This window comes from Vespa velutina, chromosome 9, assembly GCF_912470025.1.
Source record: "Vespa velutina chromosome 9, iVesVel2.1, whole genome shotgun sequence".
In the NCBI taxonomy this organism is placed as follows: Eukaryota; Metazoa; Arthropoda; class Insecta; order Hymenoptera; family Vespidae; genus Vespa; species Vespa velutina.
This window is the reverse complement of record NC_062196.1, coordinates 2,386,967-2,410,470: the sequence shown is the minus strand read 5'-3', so window position 1 is coordinate 2,410,470 and position 23,504 is coordinate 2,386,967. Positions and strand designations below refer to the sequence as shown.

Here is a 23,504-nt window from a genome sequence, read left to right as displayed (position 1 = left end):
AATTATAAAATAAATATCTATAAAAAAAAATGAAAGAAAACAAAGAAATAAGAATAGATAAAAATGTATAGAAAGAGAGATGATATTTACTCAACGCGTTTTTTACACACAAAATAAATGTCTGCAAATATTTACGAGAAAATAGTTTAGACTTTCTGATGAATAGAAAATAACGGACATGATTACGCCTACGAACGATGAATACTTGGCACGACACGTAGAAATGGAAGATCATATGAGGAGAGGACAACTTCCTCCTTTTTTCCAACGACATCAAGTAATCACAAAATGCAGGGAATCTCGGCTCCTCGTAGTGTTCGTTGAAGAGGTACTGGAGGAGGAGAAGGTGGTGGTTCTGGTGGTAGTAGCAAAGAGTGAAGGAGAGAAAGAGGAAGAGAAAGAAGGAGAGGGAGAGAGGGCCTGTGAAACGCGTCGTGCGTCGTTATACAAAGTGGTTTCGTACGGTGACGCCGTGCTCAGCCCATTCAAATTACATTCCAACTATTTCTTGTCGCTTTGCACGGCGCAAAAGTGGGAGATTAATTAAATTCGTTAATTGCAAGATGCATTTAGCGCGCAGTCTCCTCGAGTTCCTCTCTCTCTCTCTCTCTCTCACTCTTTTTCACTCACTTACTCTCTCTCTCTCTCTCTCTCACTCTCTCTCTCTCTCTCTCTCTCTCTCTCTCTCTCTCTCTCTCTTTCTCTTACTCTTTTTCACTCACTCACTCACTCTTTCTTTCTCTCTCTCTCTTTCTCTTTCTCTTCGTCCTCGAGGTGAGTCACGACGCATTCTCGTTGTACGACCCTTACCACCCCCTCCCTAACTTCCTACACCCTTCTCTCCGCCAGTCCGCCGCCAGTGTTAGCGCGTGAATTTACAAAGCGACAACAAAGGTTAAAAAGCTTCGCGTTTTACTAGTCCATCCGCTTCGTTTCTCACACTTCCGTTTTTTCATTTTTCTTCCCTTCCTATTTTTCTCTTTTTCTTTATTTTTCCCCGTCTCTATATCTTTCATTGTTTTCACTATTTCTTGAAGAATTGATACGCGCGAGTCAATCAATATACTCCGTTAAGTTGATTCATTGTGAATATTTGAAAAATATTTTCTTCTTCTTTATCTCTTTTTTCTCGTTCTCATTGAAAAAGCGTCTATCATAAATTCTACTGTTTTAATTATATTACAGCTAACTTTTCTTTCTCTCTCTCTCTCTCTCTCTCTCTTTCTCTCTCTCTCTTTCTTATTCTATATTAGATATCATGAATCGAATTACGTTAGATTAAGATGTCACGTTTAATTAAATTAAGTACGGTTTTACGTTAGATTGAATTAGATTAAATATAATTAATCCGAATTAATTTCGAAACTCTGTTGGATTAAATGAAAGCATCGAATTGTTCGTATTTGTGATCAATTATGTAACATGCAAAATTCCAAGGAATTTGATCATGTAAAATAGCGAACGTATGTTTCGATGGAATCATAGAAGGATCGTTGAAAGGTCGATGATCGATTGATGTGAACACATTAATTGGTAATTAATCGGCGAACAGAAGGAGCTATTCGAATGTGATAATAAAATACAAATAGCGCGCGTTTTGCTTCACAGAAGAGGACTTGATGCACGGGGGTGGCGCGGGTATTGGAGGGGGTTCTATGGTCGGACAGAACTCAATATTTGGGTGCTCGGCTGCAGGACACAGCGGAGTTAACCAGCTCGGCGGTGTTTACGTCAATGGTCGGCCATTGCCAGACTCTACCAGGCAGAAGATAGTCGAATTGGCGCACAGTGGGGCGAGACCTTGCGATATCTCACGAATTTTGCAGGTTAGCAACGGATGCGTCTCCAAGATCCTCGGCAGGTGAGTTATCTTGTAAGTTAATAACTCGTTTATATGTTGATCAGAGTTCAACGTTATATGGAATAAAATGAGATAGTTCATTGTTTTTTTTTTTTGTAAGCTTTAACATTTTGTTTAAATCAGCCAAGGAAGTCGTTTGAAAAAATCATTTAATGGAAAACTTTGTAATATATTAGACGAATATGAAGACCGTTTGTTTAAACTATATAAAATCAATGTTTAGAAAAAAGAACGTAACGGTAGTACAGACACGAAAAAAAGACGAGCCTGTAACCGTCACGATGAAGATTCAAATGATTAGACGATAAATAAAGAAGACATATGCACGTATTTAAATTTGAAGAAGTTAGTAACGTTGATCTTTCTTTTCTTACAGGTATTATGAAACTGGATCCATAAAACCACGCGCGATAGGTGGTAGTAAGCCACGAGTAGCGACCACTCCGGTCGTTAATAAGATCGCCGATTATAAGCGCGAGTGTCCATCGATTTTCGCTTGGGAAATACGAGACCGACTTCTCCAGGAAGGCGTTTGCAATAATGACAATATACCAAGTGTGAGTAAAGATCTACATGTACTTCGTAGGAATATGGACAATAAATGTCAATTTCCTTTGAATCATTTCGTCGAGGTTTTCGTTACATTATTTTACAATTGTAAAATCAGTCTTTAAAAAAGAAAAGAAAAAGAACAATAATACCTAATAATTTTCTCCATCTTTATACAAGATTATTTTTATAAAAATATTTGATCGAAAGTTTTACGAGTTTGCGTAAAAAATTTCCGCAAGCGTACATTCTTATGACAAAACGATTGAAATACGCGATATAAATCTCGATAAGTTGAGATTAAGAAAGAAAGAAAAAAAAGGAAAAGAAAAGAAAAGAAGAAAATAGGAGTAGTCGGTGGCTTATCAGGGTGCGGACGCGGTCCGGTACTTACCCGTCGGATCCGGCCACTCGACCCTAATCAAAGTCTCGTAAATACGATCGGTTGGGAGGGGTAATCGGTCCATTACGCGGACCAAGGCTATTGTCCACCCTCGCGTCGAATGTTCTCTCAACTCCCTTGAACCCCCTATCACCCTCCTTCCGTCAGAAAGAATCGGCTCTCTCGTACATACAGCACATCCGTGCGTCTTCCAAACATCCTTTTCAACCCTCCTCGCGAATATCTGTTCGGACGAGAAGGAATCTTCGAACGGTATCTCGCTTTTCCTTCGAGTGCCGTTTCCCGTCTGTCCACTTCTTTCCCTTTTCCCTGCTCTCTGCCTATCCTTTAGATCAGAACGTTCATCAGAGAAATAACGAGAGGGAGAGACATCGCACGCGTTCTGGTCATTATTCCGATCATGAAAGAATCTTTCATTTTAATCGTTGTCCATCGATGTTCTCAAGAGGGTTAGAAGTTACGATCAAATTAGTTTTCGAGATATTGGAATATACACAGTTAATTTAGATTCAATTCTACGTTTCCTTTATGTTATTACCACGAATGGAATATATTGTATCGATCGATTAAAAAAATTATTCTGTCTGGTCTAAAATCTGTATCCAATAATTTTTTTGGTACTATTAGAAGTATCGATAAAAAAATTTTTAGGATCAATTTCAAACGGTATCACTTAATGCTCGATTACAAAATATGCAACGATCCTGACGAAGATCGATAGTCTCATATACATCGACGTCTCTTTCTGTCTCACTTAACGATACGTCCAGACGACTATCATCTATATTCCACCTATGCTGGCACCAGTGATAGCAATAATAACAGTATTCGTAATACTAATAGCGTCGGTCGTGGCTGTTGCGGCGGGTACACATTGTGGCGTCGTCGACGATGGGGTGTGAGGAGGCACGCAGGGAAGGGACACGAGTAGTAGGGGTGATCAGGTATGAGAAAGATAGAACGAGAATGATAGAGAGAGAGAGAGAGAGAGAGAGAGAGAGAGAGAGGAGTCGAGCGAACGGAGAAGCGGGTAGAATCAGAGTGAATGGGATCAGTTAAGCGTGTTGCACAATTATTCGTGTCCGGTCGCGCGTGTAATGGTCTGCATCGGTGCTGCGGCTGTTGTGCGGCAAGAGCGGAGCTTGAGCGAGGCCGAGCATGGGCAATGCGAGCCATAGCGTCGAGCCATAGCCGGCTTTGCACGACTCGATGATGGAAAGGCTAGATCAGGATGGGCGAACTGCTGTCGAGCGCGGTTAGTCGAGAAACGTCCTTTTCGTTTCCCTCACTGCATACCCCACACTCCATATTCTCTACCCCTAGTCTCGTACAATCACCGTCCACCTATCCCTCGGAGTCTGTCATTACGTCGCGAAATCGGAAGGGAATCTCGCACGCGAACGAACCTTTCCAAACGAGTCCGCTCTCGATTCTATCGCTTTACTATAGCTATGTACCTATCTCGTTCTCGGATTCGATACAACGATTAATGAGAGAGGATCGATGAACTATCGGTCTTTTCAGTAAGTCCTCTACCCTTTCGAGCTCTTCCTTCAGTAATAATGGTATCGGAGTGATCGACGATGTATGTTTGATGAGGTAAAACAAGGTTGAACTATTAATGAGACGTCTTTCTTAACGAGTCACATCTAATTTGATATCAATCGTTCGTTGATCAAATGAAAACTTTATTGACAGTTGTTAAATTTATCGTTATACTATCATCAGCTTTTATTATTGTCTAATTTTTATCTAGTCTAGTATCTATGTTTCTTCTAATAGTCATAAATCGTTGATTCACCTTTCGATTAGAATCTTTAGCACTTAACGAAGTATAATCGTTATTTTATGGTTTTTAAATCGGATCGAATCAAAGTATTTCGTTATTCTCTCTCTCTCTCTCTCTCTCCCTTTCTCACTCTCTCGCTAAAGCTATTAACCGAAACTGTAATTAAGATGCTTAATTCAATACTCGTCGAATGAAGTCGTAGTATGTACTCTGGATATATCCAACTTGGTTGTACCATCCATGTTACACAGAAAGAGGACTAGAAAGAGGGAGAGAGAGAGAAAGAGAAAGAGAGAGAAGGATGAAGAGAGAATGACGGACGAGGGCACGCGTAGAGTACAGAGGACTATTATGTACAAGTCGAGAGCACCGAAACTCACCCCCGTGGCTCGTTATAACTTTAGGAGTTAGCCAGTGGTTCGACCGCGATGTGCAAGGTGAAGACGACCGTGTCTGGATAGAGGGAGCGAAGAGCTATGGAAACCGTTTCATGTAATAATAATTGGATGGCGGCATCCTTTCATCTGGAGATTTCCCTATCCCGATGAGAGAGGAAGCTCTGAAAAGAGAAAAAATGTAAGAGAGAGAGAGAGAGAGAGTGAGTGAGTGAGTGAGAGAGAAAGAGAGAGAGAAAGAGAAGTCCAGTGATGATATTCGTGGACTCACGGGTGAATACGAATCTGAAATATTCGAAGAGTAGACAAATTTTTACAAAGAGTTTTTACTGGTCTCGAGTATATATCTTTCTTTTTTTTCGAGAATATACAATATCTCTGTAGTAGATTTAAAATAAGAAAAAAGAAACCTTCGACAAGATAATATTTGGTTAATGATCATTACTACAGTAGCAAAATTGGAAAGAATATCAATCGAAGAATTTGACGTGTTTTTGTAGGTGTCGTCAATCAACAGGGTACTCAGAAACCTAGCCTCTCAGAAGGAGCAACAGGCGGCAGCAGTGCAAGCGCATCAAGGCGCCGAAAGCGTTTACGACAAGCTGAGAATGTTCAACGGACAGGCTGCAGGTTGGCCACCGGCATGGTACTCGGCTACGCCCTCTCATCATCCACTGGCCACTGGCATTCCAACAGCGGCTACCCCCGGTTCCGGACAGTCTCTTCTACCCGGTAGTCAACTACATGGTCGCGATGATTCTCTTCTCAAACGAAGTGGTGAGTTCTAATGTCCAGGAATATTTTATGGATCATTCGTATCAAAATTATAAATAATATTATATATTTAACAATTTATTATTCTCCAAGTTATCATGCAAAAATCATATTTTTCTTCCATTATTTGGATTTTGTTGAATATCTTGCTAATAAATATATATAAGAGATATTATATAACGTTATTTTTAGAAAATCACGCGGTCGAATAAATTTTTTCTTATGGTTTCTTTTTTCTCCCGACGGATTCCAATAGCTCTGAGAAGGAACCCTCGTAATCCTCGCGCCCTCGATCCACTTCTCGATCAACAATAGCCGAAAGTCATTCGCGTGACTCTGTAATTCGAAACGCTCCTTACCGATTCTATGCACGCGTTAAGTCGGATTCATTGACGAGATCGAGAAAGAAGCATTGTGAAGGGCGTCTCTGGTGTTGAACCACCTACGAACAATCTAGAAGAACCTTTGGGCTCAATGCAACGTAGTGGGTTCGCAATGTCGACGATACCTGCATGATCGTAGTCCTCCACCTCTAATAGGATCACGAAAATCCGTGTGCGCGTTTCGATCGCGGTCGAGATTGCGCCACAGATGACGATTCCAGATGCGCTTTCTACACCGAAATCCGGATTACGCGAAACTCTGCTTCTCGTGTGTGAAGGACAAACGATGCAATATATGTCGGGATTCGTGATTCAAGAATTATCCCAACATTTCTCCCAAAGCTGCTATTGAAATTATTCTTCTTTGAATCTTAAACTCGATTTTTCATTTCAAAAATGATTATTTTGATCGTTTCAAAATAAAGAAAGTGAACGATAAGTGTAATGTAGTAAAAAAAATATATTCTGTAATATAAGAAATAATTGTCGATAATTGAGACATTTAAATGTACAGAAAGTTTATTGATCGATCGAATGGAAAAAATAGAAAAGTGTTATTATCAATGTTCTATACTTTGGTGTTAATGCAAAAACTATATCTATCGATAGTCTCGTATTTACAATCGAATGAGCATCGGTATTGGCATCGGCATCGGCATCGGTATCGGCATCGGCATCAACATCGGTATCAGCAGCAGCAACGGCTAATCCCTTTTCTCTTCTCTTCGCTTGGTGCGTCGTCACCTAGAAAATTAAAGCCAACGATCGGTCTGCAGGGGACTGTTGAGATCCTCCCTATCGGTCGTTACGTGCAGGGGTAGCGTGCTTGTGAGAAGAACGACGACGACGAGGGGGTGTCGTCGGCCGCAGTGTTTGGGGCTGACGGCATTTCGAATTGGGCGAGAATTGAGAGAGAAAGACAAAGATAAAGAAAAAGAGAGAATATAATTTTGTTCTGAAGGCGAGAAGCTGACGAAGTTATCGTACATTTAACTTTTAACATGCATTTGTTTCCGATTAACCAGTCCCTTCTCTAATACATTTATTAAATTCTTCGTAAATGGACGTCGCGATGATGCGATAAAATATTAGTCTTTAAATCGAGACTTTATTCCATTGCGATGGTTCATTTTTTTTAATCACTCTTTCTCTCTCTCTCTCTCTCTCTTTCTCTATCTGTATCTTCCCTCGACCGTAAGTATCTCTTTTTACTTATACTTTTTATTTCGACATAACCGAACCGATCGATTATACTGTCTCGATGTTCTGTTTGCTCCGTCGGACGCAGACTTATCGTGTAAACGTGTTACGACATCAGTGTCAGGAGAATATTAACGAATTTTTACGATGAACGATCGATCTGATGAAACGAACGAGTACGACGATTACTATTAAAATGTTCGAGACGTCTATTTCGATTTTCCTTTTCGTCCTCGTCTTTTCCTGTTCCCCGCGGTTTAAAGGCTAAACGTTGGTTTTATCGAAAATGGGACATTCTATACGTAACAATGTATCTCTTTCTCTCTTGTTCTTTTGCAAAGGCTTACAAAGAAATGGAGGGAAAACGAGAGAGAGAAAGAGAGAAGAAAAAATAGATAGATAGATAGAGAGAGAGAGAGAGAAAGAGAGAGAGAGAGAGAAAGAGGATTGGCAGCGTTGGTAGACAGAGAGACAGAGGGATGCAAGAAAGGTTTCTGAAGGGATGAGAAGTGCCGAGGGTTCGGTTCGCAGAGGCGGAAAGTAATCGTGGCTTGCGATAACGCACTTGTACCTGTGTGTGTATGAACGCACCGATACACGCACCAATATGGCGACCCTGAAGATTGAGGGTGGAATGTACGCCTAGACGCGTTTTCCCTCTTCGTGTCTAGGAATTCAACAGACGCTCGTTGCCACCACCGCAGCCGTTGCTCGTAGCTGAAATCGTTGAAACGTAAGCTCATCGAGGGGAACCAAACTTGCTTCCTTAATTGGATCGATCTCCTTCTTGGCAGGAACTGCTATCCTTGTCGTTTTACCGTGAAATATATTAAATTTTTTGAGAAATCTAACGTTCTCTTGATCTTTCGTCAATTATTTCAAAAGAATTTTAAATCCCACATTTGTACAATGTACATATTGTATTGTACCTCGTGAAGGTTAATTTTATGAATAGAAAAGGAAACATTCTAGTAGGATCATCCGCATGAAATTTTGGAAAATCTCTTTCCAGACACGGGTTCTCTATTGTCGCATCAGCAGGAGACAACATCGGACGGTAACTCGGAACACAATTCATCTGGCGACGAGGACTCGCAAGTACGACTTAGGCTGAAGCGAAAACTCCAGCGCAATCGGACGTCCTTTTCCAATGAACAGATAGACAGCCTCGAGAAAGGTGAATATATTAAATATATTATAAAATTCCTTTATTTATCATTCTCATTCGACGAGAAAACTTCGACTAATTAATTTTTTATATTTTTTCTCTAATCAATTATCGTTTATATCATTATAAATCGTAGTTGATTGTTATTTATTATCTACGTAACACCAACATTTACACTTGATTTCTTTAACATTAATCCTTTCACGAAAAATTCATAACGAATCTGAAATCCGTGTTCCCTCAATAACTTGGCACACTTGTTGCAAACTGGTTTCGTTTCAGAATTCGAGCGGACACATTACCCGGACGTGTTTGCGCGGGAGCGTCTCGCCGAGAAGATTGGATTGCCCGAGGCACGTATCCAGGTGAGTGTGAATGTGCGAATGAGGCGCGTGCTTCCTCTTTCTCGTACACTCCTATCCTACCCTTCATCTATCGGTCTCCTTTCTCCGTTTCCTTTACCGAGAATTTTCTCTCTCTCTCTCTCTCTCTCTCTCTCTCTCTTTCTCTCTTTTTCTGTCTCTTTCTCACTGTTCTCCTTTCGACTCTCGTCCGCTCATTCCTTTCGAAACGAGCGGGCGTTAAGCAAGGAGACGCCCTTTCATTAAACGTTTTAAAACGTGCTCACCGCCGGCAATGCACACGCAGGATGCACTTTAAATGCCGAGAGAGTAACGTCCTACCCAACTTCCCAACGAATCTCTTTCCACCCTCTCTCTCTCTCTCTCTCTCTTTCTTTCTTTTTTCTCTTGCTTTCGGTCTTCCTTCACACTTGCTCGCATGGGTTTTACTCGTTAGGTGAATTCTATGAGACGAAAGGGATCCCGATCTTTCTGGAATTTTTCCCTTAACGACGTCGATTTTAATTGGATTATTCGAAGACTCTTCTTTCCCGCAAAACATGTTTTTTTTCTTTTCTTTTCTTTTTTTTTCTTTCTTTTTCTTTTTCTTTTTCGTCCAAGTAGTGAGACGAAGTCTCATGATTTATAGTTATATCTATTATATCTATTCAAGCAAAGAAATATTTCCTCGTAGTTTCAGAACTTTACTTTATTTCTTTTTTATGCGAAATTCCGTCATCGTTTCGATTATCTCCGGGAGAATGGATCTCCCGTTTTTCCTGATGAAAATCGTCGAATTTGACAACGCGAATATTTAGTTAATATTTTCTGCACGATTCGCTAATAAATGTGATATGGTATACACGAGATTTATACGCACGATACAATGCATCGTTTTCCACGCATTGTTACATTTACAAGAGCGCTCTTCGTAATAATATTAAATTACCGTAACTGTAAAACGCGTAATGAAACGCACAAGTTCGGAAGAGTGGAAAAAATAATATGTATCCGAATGATTTTCTCATGGTGTGCGGTAACGGGAATTAATATTTTTACATCTATCTCGAATTAATGCGAATTTTTGCGAGACAAAGAGAACGATAAACGAATATGATGTGTTATGATTTTACGAAATCGATAAGAGAGAGAGAAAGAGAGAGAGAGAGAGAGAGAGAAAGAGAGAGAGAGAGAGAGAGAGAAAGCAAGATGAACGCATATCGAATATTGTTATTTCAAAACAATGATCCATGTTTGTTAGCAACGTTGAAATATCCAAGCATCGTTTGCAAATATTCACCATTTCAACGGGAACACAATAGCCAGTCGACTTCGTTTATATATCTTGTACATATTAACAGATGCAAAGGAATATATCGTTTGTAAATTCGTTTTATGAAATGTTTCTCAATTAGCTAGTTGCAACATTTTTTTGCGAAATAAGAATTATAAAATGATCAACGTATTTGCATATACATACATATACAGGGATATAATATATTAGGACAAATATAATAACGAGTCATTGAATTAAGATATAAGCTTAAAAACAAACAAAGGCAACTTTTGTGCGCGTTCGATTATCAAATTTATAGGCGGATATCTCAAAAGTTTTCTGATATAGATTAATTTTTTATATTTTTTTCGATCCAAATTTCATGTTACGTGAATTTTTATTCCCCATGGGAAATTAACTTCCCACAAAGGTATCAATTTTTATAGCTTTCAATGACCTAGTTATGGAGTTCGGAAACTTTCATAAGACTTTTGTTTCTTTCATATTTTTTTCTCCATCTTCCGATATAAATTATATTTGGCTTTAATATACGGCAAATTGACTCGACCATACAAACGATAAATCCAAACGCGATGTTTCAATTAAATTCTAAACAAATTTTTTTTAACATTTCGTTGGAAGGTAAGTATCAAATACAATAGAAACACAAAAATTTTCGTTTGAAAGACCTAGGGTAAAAGAGTTAAATCAGTTGAAAGAACAATAGCCCGACAAACGAAAGATCCGAGTTCGAATCTCGTTTCAACCATACGAAGGACTAAATTTGTTTGCGAATTCTATGAATTTTTGAAACTTTTTAACGTTAACGAATACTTGTATTTATTTTCGAATTAAGTTAAAAAATAAAATACATAGAAATAGTTGCTGCAAGTAAATTAATCGTTTTCACATTGTTTCGATAAAAGGATGAAAGTAAAAGAAATAAAAAAAAAAAAAAAGAAAAAATAAAAAAATAGAATAAAATAGAATATGTAACCATCAATCGGTTCCCTTGCATCTTATTGTTAGTTAGTTACAGATAACAAATCATAGTCGATGACGATAATTCTTTTCTTGATCAATTGAATTTTCTTGATCAGATGAATTTCGGTTAGGTGTCCAATGATAAACGCAATTCCATCAAACGTGACAAACACAGAAAGACGAAAGAGAGAAAGAGGAATGAAGATACGATAGGATGTAGAGCAGGCGCGCTTCACGGCGTATTATTTTAATTAATACCGCCGGTCGAGCCGCAGGGTGACGTATGGCCGTATAAGCTAATATGTACGCAGCCTTGTCGGACATTGTTTGGTCGTACCGCTCTGATACCTCTCTCTCTTTCTCTCTGTCGTCTCTCGAGGGATGATATTCGAGCACCGTCTCTCTCTCTCTCTCTCTCTCTCTCTTTCTCTCTCTCTTTTCTCCCTTCCTCACCTGTTTCAACGATGGGGGGTGGCGAAGTGGCCGGCCAGGGGTGGTGATGTTGCCGGTGGTGGTGGATGTGGAGATGGTAGTAGTAGAAGTGGTGGAAGTGGTGGTGGTGGTGGTTGGCGTGCCTCTAGTAGCCGTGCGCGGAGCGTTATGTGGACGTACAAACAGTGCAAGACCATGTTGACGCATGTTTTCAAGCCTCGTTGGCTGGTATTGATCTTGCTAAGTGCAGGAAACCGGGAGTGCCAGGAGAGCGAGAGGGCGAGAAAGAGGGAAAGACTAGGGGAGACAGACAGGGAGGGAAAGAACAAGCGGAGGAAGAGGAAACAAGAAAGGGAGAGAAAGAGAAGAGAGCGAGAGAGAGAGAGAGAGAGAGAGAGAGAAAGTGAGAAAGAGAAAGGGATGAGTCGACCGTTTCGACCGACGGTCGATTCCCTGAACGGATGGAAGTTCCACGTTGCGCATTGTAAAGACAAAAATCAATGGATGCGTACATAAAAATGGATGGATAGTAGTATTAAAAGTACGAATATTTAGATATCTCGAATTACAATCTAGAGAACAAAATGACAAAAAAAGAAACATAAAATGGAGATAGTAAAGAATGACGGAATGGCTGAAGATATTTACTTAGGAAAGAATACTATTAGAAAAATGAAGATGAAAATATGAATTAAAGAAAGTTGACAAAATAAATGGATAATCAAAGGTAACAAAAAAAAAGAGGGAAACAAATGAAAGGAAAAGAACAGAAAAAAAAAGAAGAAGAAGGAAATAGAGCGTACTGAACGGCGGCCAAGCAAATGGTGGAACCACCATGCCAAATTTCATACATATACGCATACATGCGTAGAGAGTGAGAACACAGATAAGGGTAGACTTTTGGGCGTATGTAGAGAAAGAGAGAAAAAGAGAAAGCAAGTCAGATAGAAAGAGGAAAATAGAGGGTGAGGAAGTAACGTATAGGTAGCGCGCGCGACGCGGACGAATCTCTCGGCGAGCTGCGAGGGATCCGGCAGAAGGCCTAAGAGGGTTCGGACGCAACCATGGCAACGACGCGTCCCCGGGGAGGTTGTCCTCCGATTGGCCGTTCCTCGTTCGCTCTTCCTTCGTCCTTTCGTGCGTCTGTGTACTAGCGGGCACCTCCACGAGGTTGTTCCATGGCCTAGACCGCTCGCCGATTATCATCGCACGCGACTCTCCCTTCTTCAACAGAGAGGAACAGAGAAAGACAAAGAAAGATAGAGAAAGAGAGAGAAGAAGAGAGAAATGGACAAAAAGGGATGCTCCTGTTCGGAGGGAGGTATACCGCAGGATTTCCGACGCGTCTCGAGAGGGTAAATCGTTAGAGGGTGGCTGTGAAACGTTTTTCGTGATGGAACATAAAGAACGATTCTTATTTCGAATATATTTTTATTATATTTCTTCTACTATCTCTTTCTCTATCTTCAACTCAATCTCATTCGTTCAATTCGCTTATCTTTCCTCGTTAGAAATCTTCGTCTTTGATAAGGATAATTCTAATTCTTATCTGAGCTTAGTTGCAACTCGTCTTATCAACTCATCTTCTTCATTTTCGTCATCACTTATCGACCCTTTCAATCTCTCATCTGTTGACTTTACAAACGGATTCATTTCTGCAAACATTTTTTGATTTGAATAAAACTCGTGTAGAAATTACTGAATATTCAAAGATCGGAACCATCTTTGAAATATCGTCAATCAGAATAGAAGGTGTGTGCTCTCTCTCTATTTCTCTTTCTCCCTGTCTGTCCCTTTCTTTATGTGCCTCTCGTTCTACTATAAGAGGGTCGAAAGTAAGAGGTAGATAGACAGATAGAGGGAGAGCATCCCGAGGTCTATTCGGGATCGCAGAATTCCGAATGGATCGATTCGAACGAGTTTTCGGGGACAAGGGAGGACGAGTTTACGAGGAGCGACGGTATTGGGCGGAAGGAGAACGCTCCGAGCGAATGGTAGATATTTGACGGTGGGGTTGCTCGAACACGATTTGCTACCCTTCTATCCCCTCGTGGTCGCTCCTGCAAACTGCCGGGGAATGAAATTTATTTTTTGATTCAATTGACGCTCGTCGATGGGTAGCTCTCGAAACCGCGTTACTTGCTACGCCGAGAGTGAAGAAGAGAAGTATAGGAAAAGAGAGAGAGAGAGAGAGAGAGAAACAGACAGATAGACAGACAGAAAGAGAAAGAGAGGGAGAGAAAGAGAGAGAGAACTAGAGAGAATAGGTAAAACTTCGATTCCTTCAAACCATATTCCTCCTAGTTTCCATTTTTCTGCGAACGAGAAAATTCCTTTTTTGTTCGTTGTATTGGAACTTTCAAGAGGTTGAAAAGTAAGTTACCTGATAAGCACGATCACTACAAATCTAGTAATATGAGTAAAGAGCAAAATGATTGTTTCGTTCCACTCTTCTCCATTCATTTTGTTTTTAATAATTTCGATACAAAGTTTTGTTAACCTCTCGTAAATCATTAACATTTATTTGACAATTTATAATTTGTAACGCGAGAGTAACACAATCGAGCAGGAGAAATTCAATTTCCCAATCATTTAATTGCAATTAATAAACTACGCGAGATTGAATTTCAAAAAAAAAAAAAAAAAAAAAAAGAAACAGCAGAAATAGTATTTAAAAAAAAAAAGAAAGTAGAATCAATAAGCGTAAAAATACATTGAAAAGAGATATCTCTAATAACCTAAAATATTAATTCGAAAGTAAGGAAGCAAAGAGTAAAGAGAGTACGAGAAAGAGGAAGAAGTGCGAGTGTGGGTGTGCATGCTTGTTTGCAAGAGAAAGAGAGAAAGGAAGAGATTGAAGATGAAAGATGGAGATACAAAATAAAAAAAGTAGAAAGAGAGAAAGAAAGTGTATACGTATATGTGTGTGCATGTGTGTGTGTGAGAAAAAGAGAGAGAGAGAGAGGGAGAGAAAGATAGAAGAAAGGCGAATCGCGGGGAATAACGCATTTATCGTGACAGAGGCACCGTATGGTTTCACCGGTTGCAGGTATGGTTCAGTAATCGCAGGGCAAAGTGGCGTCGAGAGGAAAAGTTGCGAAACCAGAGAAGAGCGGCCGTCGATCAGGTAGTCGGTGGTGGAAGTGGGGGTGGTAGTAGCAGTGCCGCACCTCCCGCAGCGACACCGGCTACTCCACGTTTGCCTCTAAACGCCGGATTCAACGCCATGTACTCCTCGATACCGCAGCCAATTGCTACTATGCCTGATACTTACAGGTTAGTTAATAAAAAATTCGTTTGCATTCAACGTGTCTATGTATATATATATATATATATATATATATATATATATATATATATATATATATCTTAAAAAGTAGAGTAAAAAATTATCATTACGTAAATGTAATATTTCGATATCGGTAAGTATTCAAGTTTAAAAAAAAGGTTTAAATAAATTAATTTTGGTATAAATTAGGCATCAATAACTTGGGTAATAATTGGGTAAGTATCCTTTAAAACGATGTAACGAGCGTAACGAATCTTATTGAAAAGTTTGGTAAACGTCTAAAAGGCGAATTATTTTCAACACCCCATCGTGGATTTTCTCTCTGATGTCAGTTCAATGTCGGGTAGTCTGGGCGGGTCAATGGGTGGAAGCTGCCTTCAGCAACGAGCCGAGGGATACCCGGCGTACGTGTTCCACGAGCCACTTCACTCGCTCACGCAGTCTTACACTCACGCACACAGCACTGCGCATTCGCAACCCCATCGTGGTATTCCAACCTCCCATGGTGGTACCCCCACCACGCCGGGTGGCCAACCTGCGGGACCAGGTGGTGCGCCCTATCAGCCGACGACCTCGACCGCGACTGGTAAGTTTTCTATTGACTTATATAAGTATTCATGATTATCCATTTTATTTTACTTCTTACTTGTTTCTAAAGTTTAATTGAGGTTGCTTTAAAAAAAAATTTTTTTTACATATTTTAATTTTTTGAATGAACCGTATAACACGAAAGGTTAAATATGATTCATGAACTGAATGGAGAGTAGTATTATTTTCTATGGATCACCTTTTAATATTTTATTTAAACAATTTTGTCATCTTTTGCATATATATATAACATATCTATACACTTCTATTCCTTCTATTCTATCTATTTATATTACTTACATTATACTGTTCATCTGTTCATCTTTCGTCAGGAACATCAAACATCGATTGTATTCATTGTTTCGCTTGTTAACGAGAATTAGGGAAGAATTTAACTATATTGACATAGATTCGTTGAAAGAGAAAACCATAATAGAATAATTAACGCATCCGTGACGGAACGGAGAATTCGCACGCAATGATTTTAAAGATATCATTCTGTTTCAGCGATGGACGAAAATCGTTCGATGAGTATCCTCTCCTCTTCACTCTTACAAATGCGAATTCGCAACTATTTTGAGTAGGTCAATATTTGTCGTGTTTGCATTACACCCTAGTTTCAAAGCAGATTAGCTGTAAACTGGATTCGAAACTGAAACGAAATTACCGTTTCGATTTCCCGCACGGCCCCCGTTCGCTGATTTTATCAGCGGCGAACGTCGTCGGTGAGCATACCCGCACGTGTGTGGGTATCGCGTGATAACGAATACAGTATCTCCGATATTCATCGCAGTTTGAGCTTGCAATGATACAGCGGTTCTTCCAAAAACGTCGATCGCTCGAATTTTCTTACGAGTTCCACTTTCGTTTACACGTTGCAAGAAACGATTAGAAAATATCAAAAAGAAGGAATAAACGGCCATTAAATCGAATTTCATTTGACGACATTTTTACGACTATTTTCATTTTATAAATATCCATTTTTTCAAATACTAATCACAGTTATTTCGTGGAATTCGAAATTAAATAAAAGGCATTAGTAGCAATGTGAACGCAATAAAAGAAAGATTCAGTTTTCACTAAGGTTCTCTGCATAAGGTTCTCTAGTAGTTCGCTCGAATGATATATTAAATTTTTATTTGCTCGTCAATTCAACGTAAGAATTCCTCACATTCGTATAATAACGCGTGCGTGCCGCATCGTTCATTCGCTCAACCTCCTCGGTTGCGTCCCATTGTCTCTTTTATTTTAGCACTTTATCTCTGGATATTTGATCTCTCGCTTCGTATCTCCGGAGAGCTTCGGGGTGTTGCTAATTTTATGTCGTAAGCTTTCAACCATTTCGGCGTCTATTAACCGAGAGAGCTATTTTCCATGAAAAGGGACAGAGAGAGAGAGAGAGAGAGAGAGAGAGAGAGAGAAAGAGAGAGAGAGAGAGAGAGAATACCGCTATGCTTCATATCCATGAAATATATCCTTCATTTTTATCACTCCCAATGACATTGTGAATAATCGTGCCGGTGAATCTATTATCTGCACTTCCACGCGTGTATTCAATACCTTTAATTATTTCCTACGTACCGTTAATGATATCCCATTCATCTGCTTCTTTTTTCTTTTCTTTTCTTTTTTTTTTTTAATATGCGTTAAATCGATGTGGCATTGTTTAGAAGAGAAACGTTCGCGTGGGCCTTTCCGACAAGGAATACTTTTAGGATATCTTAAAATATTGGAATAAGTCGAATACTAGAAAAGAAAAAAAAGAAGGAAAAAAAAAACTCACGTCGAAGAACAAGGAGATTCCTTCCTACGAGAGAGTTGAACATAGTCGAGTCCGTTTTTGTTTCGAATTTTCTTCGTTATTCACGAATCGTCGCTTCCTCTCTATTTCTTTTTCTTTTTTGCGCTCAGTGTCGAGTGCAAAATAAAGCGGCGAGGATTACCTGGGAGCCTCTTCGCACGCAATCTACATAGACCAAACCCCGTTCTCTGAGAGCGCGCGCGAGAGAGAGAGAGAGAGAAAGATAGAGCTAGAAGAGCGAGGGGTGGTCCAAGTGGTTATAGCACGCGGGTCGACGCTCGCCCACGGAATTGTAAAAGGATTTTAAAACAAATCTCGCATGGCGCCGGCGGGCTGAATCGAAGAATGGGATGTTCGGCGGTTTTCCACCCCCGTCGACGTAGAGCTCCTGAATTTTCCATTTTCTCGACTTTCTCTCTTTCTCTCTCTCTTTCTCTCTCTCTCTCTGTCTATCTTTCTCTCTCTCTCTCTCTCTCTCTCTCTCTCTCTCTCTATCTTTCTCTCTCTCTCTCTCTCTCTCACTCACTCACTCACTCACTCACTCACTCACTCGCTCGCTTACTCGCTCACTCACTCTTTCCCTCTGTCTTCCTCTCATTTTCTCTATCCATCTCTATTTCTCACCCCTCTCCCGTTTAACGAAAGCCGTCGAGGGTCGATCCTCTTCGTCCTGTATCTCTCTTCCTCCCTACTTACCCTTCCCTTCTATCCCTTCTACTCGCTTTTCCTTTCTCTCTCTCTCTCTCTCTCTCTCTCTCTTTTCTCTCTCTCTCTTTCTCTCTCTCTCTCTTTCTCTCTCTCTCTCTCTCTCTCCCTCTTTCTCTCTCTCTCTCTCTTTCTCTTTCTCTCTCGTTCTCACTCTCGTCAGAATGTACAGGGGTGAACAGAGGATGTGGATGGGTTGGGTCTCGCCTCGGCTGGGCGAGCGCTCAATAACGTGCGAACCCAAAGGGGAGGAAATACGGGGGTGCGCGGCGTACCTACAGGAATGGAGTGGAACGATGTAGAATGGTGGAATACTGCGGAACACGCGCGGCCTTCTTTTCCTACTCTCTTTTCCGCTCTTTCTTTTCCTTTCTCTCTCTCTCTCTCTCTCTCTCTCTCTATATATATATATATATATATATATATATATATATATATATATATTTCTTCTTTCTCTTGTAACACGGCGTCTATCTTTCCCTCCTTTTTTCTCTTCTTACACGCCATTATCCTTCATAATCGCTTTACGTGCGCCAACGCCAGAGATTTCTACAACGCTCTCGTTATCATTGCACCTTATTTTCTGTCTTTCTTCTATCTGTCTTTTTCTCCTTCCTTCGGCACCTATGTCTCTGCAAAGAGAAGCACGTTTTCATAGTTAAGTAGTCGGTTGTGGTGAAGACACCGTTCACCGTTGGGAATATTCTCACTTTTTCTACCTTCTTGCATCAACGTAATGAAGGTTAATGCATGCATCCAGGGTAGAACTTTTCTTTTTCTTCTGGTTGAGTTTTTGAAAGGATAATTCCGAGAGATTCGTTTCGAAACTTTTATTATATTGAAATAAATAATGTTCAATGTATCTTCGTTAGATGTTACGCACACAATTGTCTCGTCATATTTTATAGAAATGTATTTATAATTATTTTGAAAGTAACATAATAGATATCTCTAATTTAAGAAATCTTGTACTATGAGATAATAGTAACTAGTATATTTTGTTTTAACAAAGTTATTTTAAGGAATATAATTATACAACAATTTTTTATCATATTCAGTCTAATGTTTAAATATAAACAACTAATTAAGAAAAAGAAATAGCTTATACATAATATTTATAAACGTAAACGAGGATGTTCGAAGTAGTATCCTTATAGGATTAATTTCACGTTGCCACGTTTGTCGGATTAATTCTACGATTGAAGCAACTACGATTGATGGTTCTGTAATTATACGTACGGTTTATCTGAAAAAGTTTTAATCATTTGTCAATCGAAAAATCAATCGGTAAATAATAACGTGAGTTAAACGTTCTTTGTTCGTAAGAAATCCTTCGAGACCTTCGAGTTTTATCCAAATAAAAAAGTAAATAAAAAGGAAAAAAAAAAAGAAATAGAGAGAGAGAAAGATAGAGAGAGAGAGAGAGAGAAATTAAGTAAAGGAAGGTCGTTTTACATGAGAGAAAAGGAAGATAAAGCAAGTGATCGACCTTGAATATGTTTCAGGTGTAATATCGGCAGGCGTATCGGTGCCGGTGCAGATACCATCCCAGACTCCGGACCTGACTGGCAGCTATTGGCCTCGGCTCCAGTGATCCCAGCTATTCGGGTTCCCGCCCGCGAGCTTGCTCGTGGGGCAGGAGAGCCCGCCACCACCGACGGTCACACCAGGTGCCGTTTCGAGACCGCTTTTAGCCAGTCTCGGCATACCGACGCAACCACCGACGGCGTCTCAGCAACAGCAACAGCCGAGCAGCACGCCGGCAACGACCCCCGTACATACCTCCGATACCAGTGAGTGAACGAGACGCATCATTACGACACTCTCTTTATCTTTCAAGAGAGAGAGAGAGAAAGAGAGAGAGAGAGAGAGAGAGAGAGAGAAAGAAAGAAAGAAAAATACCGAGAGAATCATCGAGAATTCATCGAGACTTCTATCCACAGCGAGAAAGACCTTTTTCTAAGACTTACGATATTTTCCTGTCAAGCGAGGCCTCGAAACGTTACTCGGCACTGATGACGTCCTCGAACCGGATACCTCACCTACTTTTTTCATCTACTCGCACCGAATTCGGAGGACTTTGCATCGTTGATCGGTGAGACGTTTCTTAATCATCATTAATTTTTTGTCTTCTTCTTATCTTCAGCTTTATTTCGACGAATCCTTCTTTAATTATTTATATCATTCCTTTTAGAAAAAGATGTATATGTTAAAGAAATATCTACGTTGATAGCTATATAGTAGATATTTCTTTATTTTTAAATCAATTCGATTTTATCAGATCAACGATGCGAAGTTACCTGCGTTTTTAAGATTGAACTTTTTCGAAAATATCGATGTCTCTGTGACGATCATCCGTGTATCGTCTAGATCTCGTAGATTGTATACGCATGACCCGGGTCACACAGGGTATATTTCACCGTTCACGATATTATATAAATTAAGACACACATCATTGCATTGGAAAGAAATTTTTTTCGATGATACACCGGCATTGCATTGAAATAACCGATTCGAATCATTTCAATCGATTTGCCCGCAGCCTTGAGCGTTTCTTTTTTGTCATAAAGTAATGTTTTTACGTAAACAAATATTAAATGTTATCGTCATTTTATCAAGTTGAACCGATGAAAAATCAATATTAATTACTCATTTCTAATGACTTAATGGATATATGTACGTAGAAAATTTCGAACAAGTTCATCGCGTGACTTTTATAACAGAAAATTTTTAAGGGGAAATCGTGAAAATGTCGAGGAACATTTGTTTCTTATCGGTTCATTAAAAAATGCGAAACTCATCGCAATGACGGTGCGTCGACGAGATGAATTATGCCAAGAAAGAGAGTACACGTAATTTAATAACTCCGAACGGGACAAGAAGGAAAGATCAAGTTACAAACTTGGCACGAATTGTGCATTTATCGCAAAATTTTTGTTGACACGTCGACGTTTAATCACAGGGTAAACTTTTTTCTTTCCTCTTTTTTTTTCTTTCTTCTTTTTTTTCTCTCTTTTTTTTTTTAACGAAACTCAAAACCAACAAAAACGAACGAACGTACGTATGCGTTTTCAGACCGCAAGTTTTTTTTTTTTATCCAACTCGAAAACACTCGATGTTACCAATCATTCGTAGAAATCCAATCGATAGCTCGATCGTTTCGTTCGAGCTATCTTATTTAATAAGACGAATCCGTAAATCCGTAGCTTTGTAAAACTCGTGAAACGGTCTAGAGAATCGACGTCCAAGTTCTGCGATAGAAAGATCCTTGAAGCATTATTTTTCGAAATAATGATTGGAAAAAATGCTCGACATTTTCGCATCGGATTTTGATAGTCGATCTTTCTTCTCGTTTTCCGTTTTTCCTTTGACAAATAATATCTTCTTCCTCACCTAATCCCTTCAATTCCTAATCTCGACACTTCTTGTATAAAGCTGATTGTAAAATAGCATTTGTTACTCTCGGTAGATTGTAGACATGTAAATTAGCGATAATCATCGGCATACTGTATATACGTTGTAGCTAAGAGAAACGAACGAATGAAGAAGAAAGAACAAAAATATATAAAACATCGATCGTCGCTATAAATTCAGACGTTAAGAACCGTGGCTTAAAATCGTACGCGCGATCATCGTTGTTCCCTTGTGATCGTCGAAGCGTATTCGAACGGAAAATTCCGAAAATTTCCGCAAAAGGATCTAGGAACGATATTGATTTCCGCATCGGCAAACAAATTCGCGCGGGTCATTTTCTTTTAATTAACGTCACAATCACGGAGTTCAATCGCGCGCATTTTAAAGAAAGAAGCTTCCTTCCACCAAGTCGAAATCTATCGTTCGATCGCATTTTCTAATTCACCGCACAGTCCGGTTTAAATATTCAACGGGAAAGTGAAATTCTATTGCGCGCGCGGGCAAAAATAAATATGTCGTCCTATCCGGCAACCACCTGTAACTTCCGTTGGAGATTCGTGACGATGGATGCGACGTGGTTGATTCGACCGAATGTTTTTAATGATGCACAAAGCAGAACGAAACAACGCGTTTTTTTGCTAATTGAGTGCCACGCGCTGAATAATTAGTCCATCGATCCCCGAGTCCGATGCGGAAACGGTGTAAAAGCCGACGAGCCAACGACGACGTATTTATTTCGAATTTTAAACGATCCAGACTGCTCTCGTCTCTCTCTCTCTCTCTCTCTCTCTCTTTTCTCTCTTTCATCCCTTCTTCCTTTTTTTCCCCAACGATTTGTACGAAAGCTCTCTCGATTGTCGACGATCGCGTACCGAGAAACAAAGCCGCGAGTTCTCGCCAAAAATGTCTGGAAAGGGCTACGACGAATCGAACTTTGTAATAAATATAGAAAAAAAGCACTTACAATTTGTCATACGGTCAATAATTAATCACAAAGAATACCTATACATTTGTGTTAAAAAGTTAACGACATGTCAAACATAAAATAACGTTTGTCCTATCAATCATCGCCATCGCGACCATTCCCCATTACCTTTTCCTATCTACCCCATCGAGTTCTGTAAAAAGTGTAGAGGAAACGAATCGAACGATATTTTCTCGTAGACTCGCAAACTTTTCTCTTTCTCTTTCGATCATCATAAAGCGCTTTTATTACGCGACGCGTTTAATACGCTCGACCGTGGAATCATAATGTATATTATCTCTCTAGTAAATTTATATTTTTGGAAAAAAAAAATAAAATTAAAAAGGATAGAAGCAGGGACAGAAGCGAGCACAGATCGTAGATCCGTAGATAGAATTTGTCGGTCGTTACTTTTTATGATACTTTTACAATTTCCATTTTGTTCATTTGTCATCTTTTTCAAAATAACACGTTCGAAAATCTTCAAATCGACGTCCCTTATCAATTTTGTCGATCGTTTCGAGACATTTACGTACGTTTTGATTTCACTATGTAAGTACCACTTCTGCGTCTTTATATATGTCCGGGAGAAACTTCGAATTGTTCTCGTTTGCTCGCTCTCTGCACGGATTATTATCGAAAATTTCTCTCTAATCGCTTTAATAGGGCAAAGGAGATTTTTCCACATTTCACTTCGTAACTCGATTATTTTTATATTCTTTCTTTTTTCAATATCCAATCGAACGGCATTATTATCTCTTTCCCACGATTATCAGCAAGTAATTTAAATAAACATGACGTGGAAGTGGTCACGTAACACTTCTCTTATCTGTAATAATGATACTAGTAATGAATACAGTGTACGAATGTAAGCAAATTTATTAATGAGAAATAATAAAAATGTATATAAAATATTACGTACGTATATGCATATATATTAATACGACCGTAATCCAATGTAAGTGTTGTGAATAATGAGATAATATTGTTGCTGTGATTACCTTTAAGATTGTAAGTAGTAGGAAATTAGAACCATTGTTAGCTGTCACTGTCTCGATTCCAATAAATGTTATTTCATTTTAATCCTAACAGAGTCACATTCTTTACCCACATCATTGCATTAAAGTATATATATATAAATATATATAAAGTATATATATACATATATATAGATTGCGAACTTTCGAG

The 23,504-nt window shown here is 39.4% G+C and overlaps 2 protein-coding genes across 5 annotated transcripts in view; both read left to right on the top strand.

Moving 5' to 3' along the window:
• The window catches only part of LOC124951678 (paired box protein Pax-6-like), a 32,283-nt gene extending 8,884 nt beyond the window's left edge, over positions 1–23,399 (top strand). For 2 of the 4 annotated variants that reach the window (XM_047500450.1, XM_047500447.1), the window contains 8 exons: positions 1,609–1,861; positions 2,238–2,418; positions 5,498–5,774; positions 8,367–8,531; positions 8,805–8,887; positions 14,605–14,831; positions 15,177–15,430; positions 19,444–23,399. In XM_047500450.1, the coding sequence (XP_047356406.1) occupies positions 1,609–1,861; positions 2,238–2,418; positions 5,498–5,774; positions 8,367–8,531; positions 8,805–8,887; positions 14,605–14,831; positions 15,177–15,430; positions 19,444–19,532 (1,529 nt within the window). In that variant the 3' untranslated portion in view covers positions 19,533–23,399. The remainder of the gene's footprint in view (positions 1–1,608; positions 1,862–2,237; positions 2,419–5,497; positions 5,775–8,366; positions 8,532–8,804; positions 8,888–14,604; positions 14,832–15,176; positions 15,431–19,443) is intronic. The other 2 variants (XM_047500448.1, XM_047500449.1) reach the window with 2 other exon arrangements.
• The window catches only part of LOC124951677 (ankyrin repeat and SAM domain-containing protein 1A-like), a 121,638-nt gene continuing 118,049 nt past the window's right edge, over positions 19,916–23,504 (top strand). The window contains exon 1 of the mRNA XM_047500438.1: positions 19,916–20,033. Within this exon, the coding sequence (XP_047356394.1) occupies positions 19,954–20,033 (80 nt within the window). The 5' untranslated portion in view covers positions 19,916–19,953. The remainder of the gene's footprint in view (positions 20,034–23,504) is intronic.